Genomic DNA, 22,534 nt, shown 5'->3' with positions numbered 1-22,534 from the left:
AACTATTTGGAACTATTGAGAGCTGCATGAATCACGTGACCGCGTATCAGGGAGTTCAAAGAGTGTCACAACTCTCTCTCTCTCTATGGCGCTGGCCTAACCACTTCAGGCCATTTGACTTAGATAAGCTCCGAACTGGATCCCCTGCAGTTTGCATATTGTCCGGGCACTGGAGTGGATGATGCAATCATATAGCTCTTGCACAGATCCCTCTCCCACCTGGATTAGCCAGGAAGCACTTTGAGGACTTTGTTTTCAGAATTTTCCAGTGCTTCCAACACCATTCAGCCTCCCCCACCCCCTTTTTTTTGATGATCACAGCGATAGATGTTAAATCCATTGATTACCAGGTCATTATTGAGTACAGATTTGTTGAGCCAGGTTTCAGAGATGAAGATTACATTTGCCCCAGAAGAACTGACCAGAATTTTCAAGGCATCAAGTTTTCTCTGAAGACTACGAGTGTTTACATGCAGAAAAATGAAGTCCTGACATGTTTTTAAAGTCATTTGGTGTGCTGTTATTAGTGGAGGGTCCAGGATTGGGCTGAATCCCTGACAGCAGTAACAACATTATTATCAGACATTTTCTTGAGTTTTTCGTGACTGATGTGTAATTACAGGAGTTAACAGTGTGACAATTAGCCCCTATAATCGAACCATGAGAAACATTAATGAAGACGCGATCATTCAGAACCCAAAAACAGTGAAAGTTGCAGTGATGGGCAGATCCAGGTGTATTAACAAGAATCAGTGACTCCAGATAATCTGAGATCTGAAAATAATGACAATAATATGAATGGTGAAGAAAAGTCTCAGACCATAAAGCGTCACAAATCAAATGGGCAAACAAACCCGACGAGGTGGCCCAACTGTAGTTTGAGTTGGGCTGAGGGGGGCTCTGGCCCCCCAATGAAGATGGATGGATACTCCCATGGGAAACAGAAGCTGGGTCCAGAACCAACAGGCAGAAACAGATCATTCGCAGCAAATAGCAGAGCGAGCTGCCAGAAAATCCTCCTGAAATGAAAGGCATGGTCCTAGCTCATTTCAGGTCAACAGGAGGCAACAGCGTGATCCGGAATAAAATTAATTATTATCCAGGTGAGTATGGATGGAGGCCTGCAACAACTCCGATGCAAACTCCAAACTTCTCTCGAGCACCACGCAGCGCTGCTCCTCCTCGCTTCTCTGCACGTCACCTCTGCATCCGACAGCACGAGAGGCACCCCCGGTGAAAACTACGAGACTGACCGAAGAGGCTGAAGTTGTCCCTGGCTCAGTTCTGCTCCGGTCTGGTTCCGGCGTTGCTTCTAAACATCAGAGCGGCTTCTCCAGACGAAACACAGCGATTCCCACAGAGGTGGACAGTCCTTCGTTTAAAGGTAACGGGCTGCTCACCGAGGCTGTGAACGGCTCTATTGAAGACGAAGTCCCCCACAGCCAACTCGGTTTGGTTTTGGTCCTGTTCAGGGACACAGGTACACTTCCCCCACACCGAATGAAGACGCCATGAGGAGCCAGTCCAGCAGAAAACCAGCAAAAAAGCCAGCAAAATACCATCCAACGATTGTTGTTGGAACCAGGCAGAACCACAAGGTCCAGATGAGAAGTTCGTTGGGGTCTAGAGAGAGAGAAAAAAAAAACACCGGACCTTCGTGCGATGACTCCCCAACTCGAGGAGTCACCTGGCCGGCAGGGTGTGCTTAGCGTGACTGGTGGGGTGGGAGCAGCCGGTCCTGGGCCGAAATAATTTTCTGGATGGTCCCATCCGGTTGTCTGAGTCACTGAACACCGAATTTGGTTGGAAGGGGACTAACTTTAGTCCGGTTCGAAAAACGGGTCAGTTTGATGATAAAAGACTACAGAGAAGCCGGGGGGAGCTGCCGTCCATGTTAAGGTTAACCACCTTTATATCAGCACCACCAGGGGATGTTGTTCAGCTACAGGAAGGCCACAACCCCAATACCAGTGAACATCCAGGGTTTGAACATCGAGCTGGGTGGATTACAAATACCTGACCTGGGTGTTATCGTAACACAAATGCTGTACACAAGGGCCAAAGTCTCCTCTATGTGATGAGGAGACTGAGGACCTTTCGAGTGAGCAGGGCTCTGCTGAAAACTTTTTCACACTGTGGTGGCATCTACAGGGTTTATGTTGTGAAATATAATGGTTTAGATACTTTATTTTAAATCCATTATATTGCTGTTAACTGTTTTAATTGGACAACCTGGTTTCTAAAAATGAAATATCTTGAAGAGCTTTTAGTTTCTTGTGTGAATATATATAAATTGCTAATGAGATTTAGAAAACTGAAGAGGCTTCACCTAGATTCTTGCCTAAGTCACTAAATTGTCTAGGGATGGATGTGCTCATGCTGGCCTCATTCTGAGATTATAACTTAATTCCACCCTCAGTTCCTTCATCAACTCATCCTTCATCCTGATATGCTCTGAGAAAGTCTTGCCAGGACAAAGCCCTAGTGATTATGTGCCCAAATTTTATAAACAGAATTTCATACTTTATGCAATTTAATCTGCTTTCCAATCAGAGCAACCTGTATACAAACTAGAGTTGCATTCGGACTCAAAAATCCGAGCCGACCCGGCCCCAGCCCATAGCCATCATTTCCGAACGTCACCCAACCCGACGAATTAACAGTAATTACAGGTCTGAACCCGAAAAAAAAACATAATCCCCCCCCCCGCCCCGTCCGGCATTGTGACACTCAGAATTATTGTCTGAGTGTCAAAGTGATGCCCAACAGATTTACTTTCACAAGCAGAGCATTATGGCTGGACTTAATGCTCCACTTCATATATAAATAAAACTTTATTAGAATTTGTTTTGGGCATGCTTCAGATGTAATGGACATGGGGATGAAAAACAAAGAAGAAAACAAAGCGGAAAAGTGGCAGAAGGGTAAAGAAGGAGATAGGAATAGAGGAGCAGAGAGGGATAAAGAGAACACAAATCAACATCATTGAAGTCTGCTCTAGACCTGCGGAAAGAAAACAAAAAATAAAAACAAGACAAAACCGAGAAACCACAACAACAAACAACATATATAATGATACTTATAACATCATTAGAACATATTTTATACAGTACATGGCAACACAAGATATATTTAGTGGCCACCACAACCCAACTGAGTGTGTATCTGATAAACACCTGAATCTAAACACCTGTACGAGCATGTTGTCACTATAAGGTTTCTCCATAAAAATGTTCAATAGTGGATGTGGGGACCCACAGACCCGTCCCCACAGGACACAATGGTAACACAGGGAAGACCGGAGCCACAGACACACAGCGGTCCCCAAGCCTTGAGCTCCAGGAGTCCCCCAACAGGGACACCCGCAACCCCAGAGAGAGAAGCAAAGGGAAGCCCTAGGCGAGCCCCAGCAACCACAATGCAAAAAAACAACATTGGTAATTAATCTTTGACTGCTTATATAGTTATTTATAGTCAGCGGACACACACGGCTGAATAAAAGGGGCAGAAGATCGGAGCTGAGGGGGTGTTTGTCCTTTTATGGCCATCAAAGTGCATTAAATCCTGCTCTGACATGTCTGCTTTGGGATCTCACCTGTTTGGGTGATCGGCCATGCGCGTCCGCTGAGTACAGCGGCTGAATTAACGTCTATTTGGGCGATGGATCGCTTCCTGGCAGTACAGTCCCATCTGAAGTTAGCTGAACTTTATTGTATCTCTTTCAAGGCCAGTCAGCTCGCGATGAAATGGCCACGTGTGGCTGGTGATTGTATGGCAAACCACATTGCCATATATTTGGAATGTTAAGCAAGCCATGTTGCCATATAATTGGATCGCAGCTGATCCACTGACGCAATCAAAAGCCCGACACCGACCGGCCCGCCCATCCAGCACATTATCATGCCCCGGCCCACCCTGAATTCGGGTCTGGCAGGGCCGGGCTTGCCAGCTCTAATACAAACACATACACAACATGCATGTATGAAAACAGTGCTAATATAAAATACATGAGGTAGAACTTTGTCGGAATATGCTGCTGGTAACAAGCTTGGTGAGGGGACAGCAGAGCGTCTCAGAAATACTGGAAAATATCACAGCAGGAAAACGATTTGCTGCACAGCAGCATCATGACTGAGTCACACCGAAGGATTTACAAATTTGCCACTTCCTAAGTGGACGTGGAGAACAATGACAGTTTAGCAGAATCCTAACCCAATAAAAAGGAAACCTAACTGAGTTATTTAAAATGGTGAGGACAGCAGCTTGGAATGACTCCAACCATCTACTGACCTCAGAGACTCCAATTTGTAGTCAGGACTCTTCACCAGATCCAACAGCTGCCGAACATCTGAATCCTGCAAGCTGTTGTTGCTCAGGTCCAGTTGTGTGAGACGGGAGGGATTGGACTTCAGGGCTGAGACCAGAGCAGAACAGCTGAGCCGTGACAATTTGCAGGTCCTCAATCTGAAAACAAAGACACACAATATGTGAGCTAAGCTAAGAGGGTGCAGGTTAAATGAGTGTTGTTCTAGAATTGCGCCGCTCAAGGTGGCTGCATTTTGGAGCAGCTCTGTTACTTTCATTCTGAGATTTTGCTTTTGGAAACATTAATTCCTCTTTTTCTGGATGTAAATCACATTTTTTGGATGATTGTTTCCTCTGGTATCGGATGCTGTGCAGCTGGAAGGATTTTTACTGGAACATTTTTAGTTATGGACATTTGTTATGAGGCGTAACCATGGCAACAAGGCGGTTTTCTACAACCAACAGCAGCTGATTAACATCTCAAAGCTCAAATAATATCTCAACTACAGCCCCAAATCTCAAATGAGTTGAAAGGATGTTCTGTGGATGCATTCTCGTCTACCTGCCAGCTGTGCTCGAGTGCCTGACCACTGAGATCCTGGAACTAGCAGGAAACACGGCTCATGACATCAGAAGGACAGGATCGTCCCTTGGCACCTACAGTTGGCTGTCCGCAGCGACGAGGAGCTCAGCAGACTGCTGGGAGGAGTGGTCATCGCTCTGGAAGGAGTTCTGCCCGGCATTCGGACGGTCCTACAGCCCGGGGGAACTAAGAGGCCAGCCGAGTCTGGGTGGACGGATCAGATGGCATCTGCAGCCAGTTTCTTAGGATCCACTGTGGGATGGACCTTTACAAGAGATCCTTCCTGTCTACAGCCATCAGTATCTATAACATCTCTTAATGAAATGAGGATAACGAGTTACAGCAACAAATAATTTCCCTCTGGGATTAATAAAGTATTTTTGAATCGAATTGAATTGAAATGAACCAAATGGAACAAGTCAAAATGTTCCCATTAATTTAAACGACATGTTGCTGCTTCAATAAAAAAGTGATGACTTCAACACCTAAACAGGCGGCAACCAGCACACAAGTCTTTTGTGGCAATGTGTTGCATGAGCAACTGCTAAAACTGCTTCCCGAAGTCCACATGTAACGAGTACAACCTGCTCATGTGCATTTGTGTTCACGCTTAAAAGTGCAAAAAAACTTTATTATGCATTTTGTCTCCATCTAAAATATGGCAAAACATGCTGATAAAAATAGCTGTGATAAGGTGTTAAAGTTGGTCAGGAGAAGGGAATGGGATTATTTTCTAAAGAGCAAATGTTTGATAAAAGAAAGTGATGGCTTTGGACTCTAACCCAGGTGTCTGGATGACACCTGGGTTAAAATTAAATTTCAGGAAGTCCAACTGACCACATCATCTCTGGATAAATACATCAAGTTCACACGAGAAGATGTAAAAAATGGCAGGTTGGCTTTCTTGGACTGTGAGGTCTCAGTCTCTTATAGAGGACATTTGCAAACTGAGGTGTACCACAAACCCGCCCACACAGACCAGTATTTGCAGTTTGACTCCCATCACCCTTTGGAACACAAGTTAGGAGTCATCAGGACTCTGTACCACAGAGCAGACAGTGTCCCCACTAACTCAGAAGCCAGGCAGAAGGAGAAATCCCACACAAAACAGGCTCTAGAGCAATGTGGATATCCTAACTGAGCCTTCCTGAAAGTAGAGAAGAAACCCAAACCGGACTCCAGTCAGCCATCAGGTGAAAAGGAGGAACCCAGACCCAGACCAGTGGTCATTCCGTATGTTGAGGGAGTATCAGAGAAAGTGAGACATTTATTTTCTAAACACAACGTCCCAGTGGCTTTTAAACCCAAAAATACATTACAGCAAAGACTGGTTCATCCCAAAGATCCAGTCCCCCAGCACAAACAGAGTAATGTTGTGTATGCTGTTCAGTGTCAGGAGGGCTGTGATCAGTCTTACATCGGGGAAACTAAACAGCCACTGGCAAAAAGGATGGCCCAACACAGAAGATCAACATCATCAGGCCAGGATTCTGCGGTCTACACTCATCTCCAGGCCAGCGGTCACTCTTTCAGGGATGAAGATGTTCACATCCTGGACAGAGAGGAACGATGGTTTGAGAGAGGAGTAAAGGAGGCCATCTTTGTGAAAAGAAACCGTCCATCATTAAACAGGGGTGGAGGCCTCCGGGTTCAACTGTCCCCCTCTTACAATGCTGTGATTGCTAGTATCACTCAGCCCTCTGTGAATAGTAAACAGCCATCAGTGTGCTAATGATCCATCATTAGGCTGATGGTCCTTCTTGATCATGTGAGCAGCTGGTTTTGGTTGTCAGCAGCAAACTGGTTGATCCACTCTGAGAAGGTGCTATTTAAGAGACTGAGCTGAATACAGCACCTCAGACCGAGGAAGTCTTTCGGATGAAAGACGAAACATTTCAATATATTTTTTTGTTGTTTTACTTTTTTTTTGTTGTTATTTGAATGTCCAGAGGACCAGATTAAACTTTTTTAGATTTTTTTTTTTACCTGGATTATTCAGCATGCATCAGGATATGGCTTTGGGCTCTTCTTTGGATCAATATTTGTTTCTTGAAGAAGTTCTTAACATGTAAGTGGAAACATTTTTGTCCAGCTGCTGCTCATTTAAACAGTGTTTAGATGTAAATGTGTTTAAAATAAGAAAATAACCAGCTCTGAGGCAGCTTCAACCCAGCCCAGATCCCGAGATCCTCCCATCACTACACTTGATGTACGAGGGAGGGAGGAGATCACCTTTCTGGAGGACTCAGCCCACCTCCATGTGTCTCCATAGGGGTTAGTCTTGATGCCCCACCTCCATGTGTCTCCGCTGGAGTTAGTGCCAACGCTCCATCTTCCTGTGTCTCCATGGGTGTTAAGAATGACGATCCACCTACTTCCTGTGTTTCCGTGGGGGTTGGACAAGATGCCCTACTTGTCTCTCACTCCAGTGCCTCAGAGGGGCGTAAGTCGCCCCACCTTCTTCCTGTGTCTCCATGGGGGTAGACAATGACATTCCACCTGCCTCTGGTCCAGCAGCTGCTACTGCTCTAGTAAGCCCCAAGCCTCTAGCTGTTGCAGCTCCTTCCTCTGTAGTCCCATCGTCTGCTGCAGCTTCCATCCCTGGTTCATCGTCACCCATTCATCATCTACCTCTGCAGTTCCCACCACTGCAGCTTCCAATAGGGTCTTCTGCTGCAGCCTCGTTGTTTTCACCGCCTGCATCCTCATTACCTGCTGTAGTCTCACCAGTCTCATCGTCTGCTGCAGCACCCATCAGTGGTTCTTCGTCCCCTGCTGCAGCCTCCATGGGTTCTTCTGCTGCAGCAATCTCTGGTTCATCGTCGTCTGCTGCAGCTCCCTCTGTGGTCTCATCCGCCACTGCAGTTTCCATAGGTTCCTCTACTGCAGTCCCATTGCCTGCCACAGCCTTTTTGGTTCCGTTGTCTCCGAGGTTTTTTTTTTTTTTTTTGGGGGGGGGGGGGGGGGGGGCTTCTTTGTGTTTTGGTTCAGCTCCTTGTGTTTCTGTGTCACCCTCAGTCAGTTATCACTCACACCTGTTTCTAATTAGCAATCATCCCAGTTACTGTCACTTTTCTGTCTCCCTCAGTTCTATTTAAATCTCTTATAATCAACATTCCAGCAGCAGCTCATTGTCTTCACTTTGTTGGATATCTATCCTCCTCGTGCCTCACTGTGTTTTTTCCTCCTGTGTTTTTGTGAGTTGTTGTCATGTCAGCCCTTTGTTTCTTATTTATTTAAATAAATAGTTTTATTTACTTTACCCCCTTTTATTTGTCAGTATCTGGTCCAACCCCTGCTTTGACCTTAACAAGATGTTTAAGTTTAAATCAGTGTTTAGCATAAAACAGGATTAAAATAATAGATACCTGTGCAAAACATACTGTAACTAGTTATTGTCCCCAGTCACTGAGCAAAAAGAGGGAACTGAAAACACCCCCAGTCTGTCCGTCCGTCCGTCCGTCCGTCCATCCATGTTGTGAGCATGAAAAATTGAATAATAAGTGAGGTACTGACTTTCATTTTGGTGTGTACTGCATTTAGGTGTAAGAAATTCAGAATCAGTTTATTATTGCCATGTCAATGAACGAGGTTCACAAACTAGGAATTTGCTTCGACATAAAGGTGCGAATAGTAATAACGTAAAATAAAGTAAAAATGAAAACATAACATAAAACATGTGTACACCCATAAATAAAGTAAAAATGAAAACATAACGTAAAACAAGTGTACACCCATACAATAGAAAACAATATAAAAGCTTAGAAAACAGTACAGATGGAGTATTCAATTATAATACAGATGTAATGTGACCAAAGCAGAAATTATGAGGTAACATTATGAGTGTTCAGGAGTCCAACAGCAGAGGGGAAGAAACTGTTCTTATGGCAGGAGGTTCTGGTCTGAATGGACCGAAGCCTCCTGGCTGAGGGGAGTGGTTCGAACAGACCGTGTGCAGGGTGAGCAGGGTCAGCTGTGATCCGACCTGCTCGCCTCACAGTCCTGGAGACGTACAGGTCGTGGAGGGATGGAAGGCTGCAGCCTATCACCTTCTCAGCTGAGCGCACAACGCGCTACAGTCTGAGTCTGTCCCTGGCAGTGGCCCCGGCGTACCACACCGTGATGGAGGAGCTGAGGATGGACTCGATGATGGCCGTGTAGAACTTGTGGAAATGGGAAATTACTTATTTACTTATGGTGGGTTTAAAGTCAATTAAATTAATCAGTTTATGGTGTTTACTCCCTTTTCATTATAGATGTGTTGTCACATAGAGACAAGGTGGGTGTGGTAGTATGACTTAATTTGTTTTGGACAACGAGTAATGTGGGGTAACTTGTTTTGAACAAAGACGGGTGTGGGGTTTCACATTCTAGGGGCAGTTAAAAACTCTCCCAAAAGATACAGATAGTTAAACCATTTCATCACTCTGAGGAGAAGGGGCATAGGAGGAGCTTGATGTCATGGCAACAGTATGAGTGAGCAGATGATTATCCAATCGAAAGAAGATCCTCCCCCAAAGGGGGACAGGCTTAGGAAAGGTTTATAACATTGTGTAATGAGGAAGTAAAGTTAGACACACTCCTGGGTAGCCATCTTTAATGACTTCAAGGTGATGTACTCTGTCTGTCTCCTGAAATGCATTTCAGTCTGTGTTCTGTCTTTCTGTTTTGTCTTGTGCTTTAACTTTGTTTAAAATAAATCCTATTAAACCAAGGTGAAGTCTCCGGAGCAGTATCCGTCCGATCAAACGAACACGCAGAGGGAAAACTGGTCTCCCTCAACAAACTGCACCATCAGCTTGGCCGGCAGCTTGGCCTTCTTCAGCTGTCGTAGGAAGTACAGTCTCTGCTGGGCCTTCTTGATGAGGGAGCTGATGGTCAGCTCCCACTTGAGGTCCTGGGTGATGGTGGTGCAGAGGAACCGATAAGAGTTCGCAGTGGTGATGGAGGTATCATTACAGGTGAGGGGGGGCAGAGGGGCTGTGGCTTTCCTGAAATCCACAATCATCTCCACTGTCTTCCGGGCATTGAGTTCCAGGTTGTTGCTGTTGCACCAGGTCACCAGCTGGTCCACCTCCCTCCTGTATGCAGACTCATCACCGTCCGAGATGAGCCCGATGAGGGTGGTGTCATCTGCAAACTTAATAAGTTTCACAGAGTCATGGCTGGAGGTGCAGCAGTTGGTGTACAGGGAGAAAAGCAGGGGGGAATGCACACAGCCCTGTGGAGATCCTGTGCTTACAGTTTGTGTCCGAGACAGCTCTCCCCAGCCGCACGCACTGACTCTGGTCTGTCAGGAAGTCTGTTATCCACCTGCAGGTGGACTCAGGTACATGGAGCAGGGAGAGCTTGTCTTGGAGCAGAGCAGGGAGGATGGTGTTAAATGCAGAGCTGAAGTCCACGAACAGGATCCTGGCGTAGGTTTCTGGGGAGTCCAGGTGCTGCAGGATGAAGTGAAGAGCCAGGTTTATTGCATCATCTACAGACCTGTTGGCCCTGTAGGCAAACTGCAGGGGGTCCAGGAGGGGGTTGGTGATGGACTTGAGGTGAGATGAAACCAAACGTTCAAAGGTTTTCATGACTACAGACGTGAGAGCTACAGGTCTGTAGTCATTTAGTCCTGTGACATGTGGCTTCTTGGGGACAGGGACGATGATGGAGGACTTGAAACAGGCTGGGACGTGGCATGACTCCAGAGAAGAGTTGAAGATCCCTGTGAAGACCGAAGCCAACTCTCCTGCACAATGTCTCAGTGTGGAGGGTGACACAAGATCTGGGCCTGCAGCCTTATGTGTGTTCAGCCTTTTAAAAAGCCTCCTTACTTCATCCTCTTGTACAGAGATAGCAGGGGGTTGTCGAGGGCAGTCCCAAGTGGTTAAACCAATTGAGCTGAGGTTGGTGTGGAGGATGGAGGAATGTGAGTCCATAACTTCAAAGCGTGAATAGAAGTCGTTCAGATCGTTTGCCAGTTTGAGATTGTCTGTAGAATGAGGTGCTCTGGGCTTGTAATTAGTTATCTCTTTCAGCCCCCTCCAGACAGAGGCAGGGTCGTTTGCAGAGAACTGTTTTTCCAGCCGTGTGTTGTACCTGTAGGGATGGCACCATCTAGTGGGCCTTCCCCTGTCTGTTCTCCCTTGTGTCTCTGTATTGATTGTCTGATTATCGTCACCTGTGTCATGTCCTGTTTGTGTATATAAAGTCTGTCTGTTAGTTCTGTCGATGTTGTTTCGTCGTTGGGTATTGCCTGTCCTGCCCTGCCTGTCTGATCCTGTTTAATCCTGTTCCCGAATCTGTTTTGTAAGTTTTGCTGCCATGTCAGCTTTTTGATTTATTATTATTATTTAAAGTATTTTATTTTATACGTCTGTCTCCTGAGTCCTGCCTGCGCAACTGGGTTCTCCTGTCATGATCTGCCTTAAAAACCCTGACAGTACGAACCGACCAAAACCTGAACCCAGCAGGAGACTCACTCAGACTCTGCTCACCTGTTTTTGCTCAAGCCTGTCCAGATGGAGGGAGCTGCGATCTGGTGCGGTGCCTTTCGGACTAAACCTGTCCTGGGACTGAGAAGCTGCAGCCAGGTGGTTGAAGTTCTGCCTTCGCCTCTCCTACTGCAGAAGGAGGGAGGAGTTGGGTCTTCCAGCTTTTCTTAAACCCTCATTCTCTGTCTGACATTTGGGATCTGGGTGGGGTGGGGTGGGGGGTGGGGGGGTTAGGCTGCCTGGTTGGGATCTGGGCTGTGGGTGGGTATTGGGCCTTTGGGGGCGATTGGGGGTGGGGCTGGTGCTCCGGTTCTCCCTGGATTGTTTGGATCCTTTGATCAGTGTTCCTGGTTCTGATGGCCAGCCCTTTGGCTGGGGTGGCTGCCGGGTTCTGGTGGGAGGTCAGCTGTGGTTGTGTGTGTGTGGTCGTTGGTAGTGCGTGGTGGCGGTCGGGGGCGTGGCTTCACTTCGACAAAGTGCTGGCTGGTCACCCTGATGTGACAATCACGGTGTGGGGTGCTGTGTGTGTGTGTGTGTGTGTGTGGGGGGGGGTGCATGGGTGGCATGCCGGGGCTTCTCCGGGCCTGTGGTGTGGGGCTTTAGGGATGCATTGGTGTGCTGGGCCGGCCTTTCTCAGCTGCTGCTCCCTGCTTCTCTGGCCCCCGGCCTGGGGCCGGCTTGCGGTCACTATTGGGCAGGTGGGGTGCATGGACGGCCCAACAGAGGCTCTGTCGGGCTGTCTCTGTGTGCCTGTTTGTCTCAGGTTGGGTTTTGGGTGGCCCCCCTCTCTTGGACCAGTTTTGGCCCCCCATTTGGTGGGTCGTGCTCCCCCCCCCCCGGAGGTGGGCCCCCCTGCCGCCGGTGCATTGGCGGCTCTCAGCAGCTGGGGCTGGGTGGTGGGGTGTGTGCAGGCCCGCCCTGGAGGCTGCCTGCGGGGGCCTGGGTGCCCTGGCTCTGTCGGGCCTCTGTTGGGGGGTGGTATGACCTCGGGACTCGGGGCTTGATGTCCATGGTCGGATCCACTCTGGAGGGGCGGGTTGCCGGCGGGGCCTGTTGACTCGTCGCTACCGCCTCCTGGGGGTTTCTGCATTGTGGTTGCTGGGGATCACCCGGGGCTTCCCTTTGCTTCTCTGTCTGGGGGGTGCGGGTGTCCCTGTTGGGGGACTACCGGAGTTCCGGGCTTGGGGGCCGCTGTGTGTCTGTGGTTCCGGGCTTCCCTGTGTAACCTTCGTGTCCTGTGGGGATGGGTTTATGGGTCCCCACATCCACTTTTGAACAATTTTATGGAGAAACCTTTTAGTGATAAGCATGCTCACACAGGTGTTTAGATTCAGGTGTTTATCAGATACACACTCAGTTGGTTTGTGGTGGCCATCAAATATATATTGTATTACCATGTAATGTATAAAATACTTTCTAATGATGTTATAACTATCATTATATAAGTTGTTTGTTGTTGTGGTTTCTTGGTTTTCTCGTTTTTTGTTTTTTTTTCTCTTTGGGCAGGTCTAGAGGCAGACTTCAATGATGTTGATTTGTGTTCTCTTTATCCCTCTCTCTCCTCTATTCCTATCTCCTTCTTTACATTTTAACTCTTCTCTCACTTTTCTACTTTATTATCTTCTTTGTTTTCCGTCCCCCGTGGCCATTACATCTGAAACAAACCCAAAGCATATTCTAATAAAATTTAATTTATATATCAAGTGGAGCATTAAGGCCAGCCATAATGCTCTGCTTGTGAAAGTAAATCTGTTGGGCATCACTTTGACACTCAGACAATAATTCTAAGTGTCACAATGCCGGACAGGACAAGGGGGGAAAAAAAAGAAAAAAGAAAATCCATTTCATAGTTTGCAGCCAGCTACAACATGAGGACTGAGTTAGCAGCACTGTGGCTAATGGCTAACCACTTTTCATTGTAACATGTCCGCTGTGTGGAAGTATTTTACACTAAAAACACCACAAAACAAGACAGCAATGTGCAATGTCTGCAGAGCCATAGCACCACATTAAACCGCGGGAAAGTTAGTTTTACGTGGCCATTCGAGCTCCATGGTTTCAGCGGTCTGCTCCACTCACTGAACCCTTAGCAGGCAACCCGACCCCGGCCAGCCGCGTCTAATCTGCCCCGCTCAGTCTGCCCGTCTCTGAGGAGGGACAGACTGAGCGCGGCTAACCGAAATCAGGCTGCCTGCTGCAGATTGAACAAGAAGAAGACATCGCTGAAGCCCCAGAGCTTGAATCTTTACCGAGAAGTTGATAAACTTCATCATAATTAATGACCAACTGCTATTAGTTGTAGAAAACGAAGGATTTCACAGCTTGATACTTGCACCCAAGATATAGTTTACCCTCCAGGAGATATTTATCAGTACAACAGTAGACAATCATAAAAAAAACATGATTTGAAAATGACAAGAAAATTATATATAAATATAAAAAATAAAAAAAACAGCTAAAGTGACGTAAAATACTAAAAACATGTTGGTATTGGTTTATGCAATGAACTTAGCAGATGTTTAATGACATTTAATTTTTTTTTAATTTAATTCATTTATTCATTCATTTAAGACAAAATAAACAAAACAAATTTATCAAAAAGAAAACACTGGATGAAAAGAGTGCAGAAAGAAGTTTTTTTTTTTTAATCTCCACCTTATTTAAAAAATATATATAAAATAACTTTAAACAGTCACTTAAATAATCACTTAAATATCCACTTTAAAGCTAGGAATAAAAAAACATGTTTTGTGTTAGCAGGATTTAATTCTAACTTTGAAACGTATCCAACATTAATAAAACTTACCTCAAGTTGCCTTTTTGGACATGCATGCATATATTTGTACAAATTGTACCTGAGAGGAGATTATTACAGCCTCATATCAAATCCATGATGATCATGATATCGGAACTGGATCGGTATCAGCCGATATCCAGTTTTTTGGGGGATCAGGATCGGATCGGAAGTTAAAAAAAAAGTGGATTGGTGCATCCCTAATCAAGATACTCAAAGCTCTTTACAACACAACCTGTGCCCTCATTTACCTCCACACATTCATACAGCACTCGACTAGATCTCTACAAAAATAATCTGAATCTGTAGAGATTAATCAGTGCTTTAGATCACAGTCATACACCAATGGGACAGACATTGGAGGCAATGAGGGGTTCAGTGTCAACAGGGACACTTCAACATGTGACTGCTGGTGGAATTGAACCCCCAACTGTTCCACAGGAGGACGACTGCTCTAACCACTTAGCCATAGCCGCCCCCAATGTAAATGTAAAATGTAGTGTCTGACCTCAGAGTGTTCAGTTCACAGTATGGACTCTCCAGGAAACCACAGATCTCCTTCACTCCAGGATCCTCAAGATTGTAGTTGTTACTCAGATCTAAGTCTGTCAAATGGGATGGGTTGGACTTCAGAGCTGAGACCAAACAAAAGCAGCTGATCTCTGTTAGCTTGCAGCGTTCCAATCTAAATAAAACATTTTTGAAATGAGAGATAAAGTCAACAGGTTAAAACATTCAAACAGAACAACATAAAGAGCTAGCATAAATATGACAACATGCTCCTGCTTCATTATAACAAAAATTAAGAAATTCAGCTTTTAAACTCAGTTGGAAAAAAATGTTAAAGCTCTGAGAAAAAAAATCAACTTAAATGTCTAGACAACTTTAAAATGATAACTTTTTTCAGTGTACATTTGAAATGTGTTATCTAACCTCAGAGTCTTCAGTTTACACTGTGGAGTTTTCAGAAAATGACAGAGTTTCCTCACTCCAGAATCCCCCATGTTTTTGTTTCCAGTCAGGTCCAGGCATGTCAGATAGGAGGGATTGCATTTCAGAGCTGAGGCCAGAGCAGAACAGCTGAACTTTGACAACCTGCATGTCCTCAGTCTGAAAGGAGAATAAAATGTGTAATCAAAGCCAACAAGATGCAGGTTATAGCACTCAAACAAGTTGCAGAGTTAAATAGTCAATTAATATGAATGACAACAATGACAAGCTGTTGCCACTCAGTGAGAAGGTCTCCAGTTCAAATCCCGATCCGGGACAATTCTGGGTGGAGTTTGCATGTTCTCTCCGTGCATATGTGGGCTTTCTTCAGGTACTCCGGTTTTCTCCCACTGACCAAAACCATGTATGTTAGACTGATTGGCAATTGTCTCTAGGTGTGAGTGAGAGATTGAATGGTTGTTTGTCTCGTTTGTCTCTAAGCTAACAGGGAGATCAACATGGCGGTGGACATGTGAGCTGCATTTTGGCTGAGCTCCCGTCGGCCCCGCTGAAAAACTGCTTTTTATGATTATATCCTCGCTGCCTTCAAGCTGGATTTTGTCTCTGAGACTGGTGTCACCATGTAACTGAATCAACAAACTTGTGATATGGCCTCTAAACAAAAAATGTCAAAATCTGTGGTCTCTTCTCCCCCGTGGCCTATTATCACTGCAGCAGCCTTGGGTCGCCATGATGGAGGAGCAGGTGGACCTGCAGGTGCGTCAGTCCCACCTTCACTGAGCTCTGGAGGGACAGATGAGTCGTCTCTGAGGTCAGACACTCTGGCCTCAATTAAATCTGAAATCATAGGATGGAAATAAGAGCAGCTCTGACGGATGATTTTAATTTGATCAAAACTGAATTGCAAACATCATTGCGGACCTCAGAGCAGAGTTTGACCAAGTTAAACTTGGTGTTTCAGAGACTGAGAACTGTCTGTCCTTGTGCTTGGACGAGATGGAGAAGCTGCGTGGGACGGTGACGGAGTTAAAGAGTGAAGTCGATGGACTTAAAAAACAGTTTGAATCCATGAAGGGAAATACAAGTCATGATAATATCAGAAATAAAGGACTTCCTGAGTTGGTGGGTGAATGTTCATCTACTATGATTACTAAATGCTAATGGAAGTCCTAAAACTGGATAAATTGCCACTGATTGATTACACGTACCAGACAGAGGAAGCTCGGATGGAGGATCCAGAGTTATCGTGGCCAGGCTTCATCACCATCAAGAACGTGTGGAAATATTTTGGCGGGCCCACAGTGGTGGCTAGCTCCACTTCAAAGAATCAACCATATTCATGGCAGCTGAATACACCCCAGGTGTAGCGAGGGCACAAGAGGCATTCACGGATTCAAAACAGCTCCTGCGGAATAGGGATGCACGATCCACTTTTTTTCACTTCAGATCCGATACCGATACATGCGGTTTAGTATCCGTCTATACCAATCCGATACCGATCTGATACAGAAAAACAGTGCTGAATTAACAAAAATGGCTAAATCATGTCATCTGGACCCATTTCTGAAAGAGGTCCAGATGACATGATTTAGTCATTTTTGTTGTCTACCTGGATTCTTTGAACTTACAAACCAAGTGCTGAATTAACTTAAAACATTTGTTTTGTTAAATGCAGACATGAATGTACTGAATTACAAATTTATTGAAAACTCTGCACCATAACAGCACACTTAAACACACCAAGAACTTCAAAAGCATGGCCAAACATGCAAAAACAACACAACTTTAATTTGCTCAGTCAGTAAGCTAGAACGTGACATCACTCAAAGCACAAAGCATAGAATTAGAGTGAATAGATCCTCCCAGTCATGGATTGGTCACATTGTCACCGATACCCGATCCAGAAGCTTTTATTTTATTTTATCGGTACTGATACCGATATTGGTATGGGATCGGTGTATCTCTACTGCGGAACCAGCCGGTGGCCCGGTATGGTCATCTTTTCCCGTCACGGCTTCACATCACACATGGAGGGACAGACAAGGTGTTTGTCGACTCCATTAAAGTGATGGAATACATCAAGAAAATTATCATTCCAGTGACAGGCGACGAGGATGGAAATAGATCAAAATAAACCACAGGACCAGTCTCTTTCAATAAAAAACTTTTATTAAACTTGTGTTAAGCTTAATAGTTGGTTGTGGTCCTCTGGTAATGGAACATGCTCTATTCAACCTCTGCTTGACTGCCTGGCTGACATCAGAGACTGGATGGCTTTAAATGTCAAGTTTCAATGAGAAGAAGTCTGAAGTCATGTTGTTCCCTCCCAACGACATGATCATGAACCACTGCATCAACCTTTCCACACTAGCCCAGTTAGAGAAACTAATGCCCCTTTTGCACTACCCCTAATAAGACCCAATTCTGGGCAGCCCGCCACAGAAAGAACCCTTCTGCACCAGCACTTTAGCTAGTATTTTTAGCTGATTTGAGACTGATTCAGGACCTCTTTTCGTCCCTGATTCTCTGGTGGGACTGAGTGAGCTCAGTTGAGCTGAGTCCGGATTGAAACGTGAATGCAGGACTCTGATTGGTCAGGGGGAGGAGTCACTGGATCTCAGAAACTTTTCACTGAGCCGCCGTTTGCAATTTCTCTGGATGCGTAGCAGCGGCTGGATCTATTTTTAAGATTTTAAAAACAATAATGACAACGCAGTGTTTAATTCTGAAGTCCAGGCATTTTTTGTGTTTGGTGACCGACTATAAAATTTGAGCAAGCGGTGTCACCGCGGAGGTTCACACGAGCTGCAGAGCCGTTGAAGCCCGCGAGGCCAAACCTCGAGCCCTGGCCTCACTTGCTCACAAAGGCTGGATTCGAGCCCTGGCAGGATGGAGGGGGTGGAAAATTATTATTTTTTAAACATTTTATGTATAAAATATAAGTTTTTTTTAATCAGTGAAGATTAAAAATAAATAAACAGTGCCGGCTTTATTGTGAAATCCTGTTTTCCCTTTGACTTTATTAAATAATCTGTTAATTAAAGTTAATTCAACTGAAAAATTATAAAAAGACAAAATTATTGAATCTCTCATATTTCCCTCAAACATGTTTCAAGACGAGACACAGCCTTTGGTTCAACTTTATTCTAACCCACAGATGTACAAATCACAAAACAAGATTTACACTTTAAATTAAAGCTTTAAATCAAATCTAAACTTTAATTCAAAGCTAAAAATAATCTGTATACAAGAAATAATTTGTATACAAGAAATAATCTGTATACAAGAAACAAAACCACAATAAGTGCAAATAGATCAAATGATGAAGAAAAATATAGAATTTTAAATATAGATATCCTGATGCATGCTCAATAATCCAGGTAAAAAAAATCTAAAAAAGTTAAGTCTGGTCCTCTGGACGTTCAAAAACAAAACAAACAAAAACAAAAAAGTAGAAACGTTTCTTCTTTCATTCGAAAGACTTGTTCAGTCTGAGGTGCTGTATTCAGCTCAGTCTTTTATAAATAGCTATGAGCTGAATACAGCTCCTCAGACTGAAGAAGTCTTTCGGATGAAAGACGAAACGTTTCTACATTTTTGTTTGTTTGTTTTGTTTTTTGAATGTCCAGAGGACCAGACTTAACTTTTTTAGATTGAAATATAAATGTTTTTTGTAGAATCTGGTTCATCAGATTTAATTCAGTTCAGTTTATTTATACAGTGCCAAGTCACAACAGAAGTCGTCTCAGGGCACTGAACAGAAATATTCATATATAAAATAAGTTAACAGAAACATTCATATATAAAAATAATAATTTAATATGATTTATCTGAGGAGCAGACTGCTTTGAGTAACTCATAGCAGAACTCTCATTAGCAGGACTTGGATTCTGGACACGCCTCCAGAATCGGTCCTAAAGTGCAGGTGCAAATCCAGGCTGAGCTGAGCCAGGCTGAGTAGGGGTGTGCAGGGCTGAGCAGAGTTGGGGCTGATTAGGGGCAGTGCAAAAGGGGCAAAAGAGTCACTAATATGGGAGTGATAATGAACCCTTCCTTGAAACTTAACAGTCATGTAAACATGATTGTTAAATCATGCTTTTTCCAACTGAGGCGGCTGTCTAAGCTGAAGCCCATATTGTCCAAAAATAACCTGGAGACAGTAACACATGCATTCATAACATCCAGGCTCGATTACTGCAACTCGCTCCTGTTTGGTATCAGTCAGACCTCCATTGCACGACTACAACTGGTCCAGAATGCAGCAGCCCGATTTTTAACCAGTACTGGCAAAAGAGAGCACATTACACCAGTTTTGGCCTCCCTGCACTGGCTACCGGTTCACTTTCATATACAGTTAAAAATACTCTTGTATGTCTATAAATCACTGAACAGCTCTGCACCCTCCTGTCTCATTGATCTGCTGCAGCAGTATGTCCCATCACGTTCTCTGAGGTCAGCGGACCAGTTGCTTCTCTCAGTTCCAGGAACCCGTCTTAAGCACAAAGGTAACAGGGCCTTCTCTGTAGCAGGACCAAGACTTTGGAATGAGTTACCTCTGCTTGTCAGGCAGGCCCCCTCCCTCACAGTTTTTAAATCCTACTTTAAAACCCACTACTATTACCTGGCTTTCAACACTGTATGATTTGTGTTGATCCTGTTTGCATCACACTGTGCTAATCATTATGTTATTATCTGCTATTATTATTTTTCTATATTTTGATTTTACGTTAGGGAGTGGTGGCGCAGAGGTTAGAGATGGTGGGCCTGTGATCGGAAGATCGCCGGTTCAAGCCCCGGTACCGACAACATCAAAAATGTGGGTGGGGTATGTGAAGTACCCACACCTGACCCTACCCTCATTCGTCTCACTCTAGGCTCTTGAGCAAGGCCCTTAACCCCCACCATCTGCTCCTCCGAGTGTCCTAGATAGTAGCTCTCTGCTCCACACAGAGGGCTGTGGTAGCTCGGTGGTCTGTGGTTGCGTCAGGAAGGACATCTGGTGTAAAAATAACTGCCAAGTCTTCGTGTGACTTAGTTCACTGTGGCGACCCCTAAAAAAGGGAACAGTCGAAAGAAGAATAATTTTGATTTTACGTTATGTTATGTGTTGCTGTGTGCTTTGCCTGTTTGTTTCTGTTTGTACAGCACTTTGGTTGGCCCTATCACTGTTTAAAGTGCTTTATAAATAAAATGGTATGGTATGGTATGTCTCCTAAACTGGATTTTATGCTGCTTACGGAGACTTGGCTCCAAGTCGGTGAGTTTGCACCTTTCTCAAAACTTCTACTTCCTGAATGTCTCTGTCTAAACTCTCCTCAGATGACGGGCAGAGGTGGGGGGTTAGCAACAATATACAAATCCAGATACACCTACCAACATGTACTGGTAGACTCTTTTTCCAGCTTTGAACTACAGACTTTTCTGATTATCTCTGACAGTCCAATCCTGTGCGCTCTTGTGTATCGACTGCCTAAATTCAACAAAGATTTTATTCAGGATTTTACAGACTTTGTGACAGGTCTATTGCTGAGACATGATCATTTTCTGATTGTTGGGGACTTCAATATTCATGTCTGCTGTAAAACCATACCACTGGCCAATGACTTTTTAAATTTGATCGAGTCTTTTAACCTTACACAGTTGGTGTCGGACATGACGCATGAAAAAGGACACACCCTGTACTTGGTGCTGTCCTTTGGGATTAATGTAAACATGACTGAGACCTGTGAAACATATTTTCTGATCACTTCGCTAAACTGTTCTCTATCACGCTGTCCTAGAGTGTGGTCAGCCCCTGCACCCGGCACGCTGAATATGCATGATAAACTCTCATACAACATGTTTATTCTCTGACATTTTTAGCGAAACATATAATCTTGATTCGTAAAATCTTACTCTAGATAAACTGATTTCTAATTTTAATGAAACTTGCACGGAGGCTTTGGACTCAGTTGCTCCACTTAAGCTGAAGCGATCAAAGTCAAAGACACAACCCTGGTTGGATGAACGCACATACAAACTCAAACATGAGTGTAGGCGCGCCGAGCGCCGGTGGAGGAAGGATCATTTTCAGGTGTCTTTGCAAATATTTATAGACGTACTTGCTAAGTACAAAGTATCAGAGAGCTGTTAAAGCTGCAAAATGTAGTTTCTTGTCAAATCTAGTTTCCTCAAACTGCCACAAACCACATGTGCTTTTCAACACATTAAAATCTCTTATATGTCCATGTGACAGAAACACTGCTATACCTTCATCCAACCTCTGTGAAGACTTCCTGTCATTTTTCAGAAACAAAATTTCTGATCTTAGATTGTCTCCTCTGTCTTGTGTGGATTCAGTGGCTCCATCAGTTTGTCATTCTGTCTTTTAATATTTTAAGCCTGTGCCCTTTAGTGAACTGACTGCAATTTTTAAAACGTTAAAGCCTTCTTCATGCCCTCTGGCTGACCTTCTTTTAACTCCCCAACCTGACTAGCGATGACATGTTTAGCCGTATGTCGTCGTGTGGATAGATAACTGGAGTTCTTTCTGGGGAAAACCTGGTCTGATGCGGAGAGATGGCATCCATCCCACTTTGGACGGAGCCGCTCTTCTTTCTAGAAATATGGCTGATTTTGTTTATCCCCCAAATTATTGACAACCCAGGGTCCAGTCCAGGAAGCAGAGTTGTAGTCCTCCACACCTCTCTGATGCTTCTCCTCTGCTACCCACCCACACCCCCATTGAAACAGTGTCAACTCACCCACGGATCAAATTAAATAAACTAAAAATCAGCTCTAAAAATATAAACCATAAAAATCTGATTAAAATAAACACAGTTACTTTACCAGAGCAAAATCATAAAACCATTAAATGTGGATTATTGAACATCAGATCTCTTTCCTCTAAATCCCTGTTAGTTAATGAACTGATAACTGATCATCATATTGATTTATTCTGTCTAACAGAAACTTGGCTACAACAGGAGGATTTTGTTAGTATAAATGAATCCACTCCTGTTAATTATTTAAAATTTCATGTTCCTAGAACAACTGGCCGAGGTGGAGGAGTAGCTTCTATTTTTCAGTCAGGATTATTGATTAATGCCAAATCAGTTATTACTTATGATTCTTTTGAATCACTGTCCCTCAGTCTTTCTCATCCAAAATGGAAATCAGAAAAGTCACTTTTACTAGTTGTTATATATCGTCCACCAGGCGCTTACTCTCAGTTTTTGTCTGAATTCTCAGAATTATTAACTGACTTATTATTAAATACTGATAAAATCATCATAATGGGTGATTTCAATATTCATGTAGATGTTGAGAGTGATAGCTTAAGCATAGCCTTTAATAATTTAATAGACTCATTTGGTTTTACCCAAAACGTCCGCACATCTACTCATTCTTATCATCACACTCTTGATTTAGTTCTGACCT

At 44.3% G+C, this 22,534-nt stretch overlaps 1 protein-coding gene across 1 annotated transcript in view; it reads right to left on the bottom strand.

Moving 5' to 3' along the window:
* Positions 1-1,319: 1,319 nt before the first annotated feature.
* The window catches only part of LOC119421970 (NACHT, LRR and PYD domains-containing protein 12-like), a 79,335-nt gene continuing 58,120 nt past the window's right edge, over positions 1,320-22,534 (bottom strand). The window contains exons 7-10 of the mRNA XM_037689326.1: positions 15,098-15,274; positions 14,673-14,849; positions 4,291-4,464; positions 1,320-1,464 (exon numbers count right to left, since the gene is read on the bottom strand). Coding sequence (XP_037545254.1) covers positions 1,320-1,464; positions 4,291-4,464; positions 14,673-14,849; positions 15,098-15,274 — 673 coding nt within the window. The remainder of the gene's footprint in view (positions 1,465-4,290; positions 4,465-14,672; positions 14,850-15,097; positions 15,275-22,534) is intronic.

Source organism: Nematolebias whitei, chromosome 15 (assembly GCF_014905685.2).
Source record: "Nematolebias whitei isolate Nwh7 chromosome 15, NemWhi1, whole genome shotgun sequence".
Lineage (NCBI taxonomy): Eukaryota > Metazoa > Chordata > Actinopteri > Cyprinodontiformes > Rivulidae > Nematolebias > Nematolebias whitei.
The sequence above is the reverse complement of the archived record's forward strand: the minus strand, read 5'-3'. Positions and strand labels throughout refer to the sequence as shown.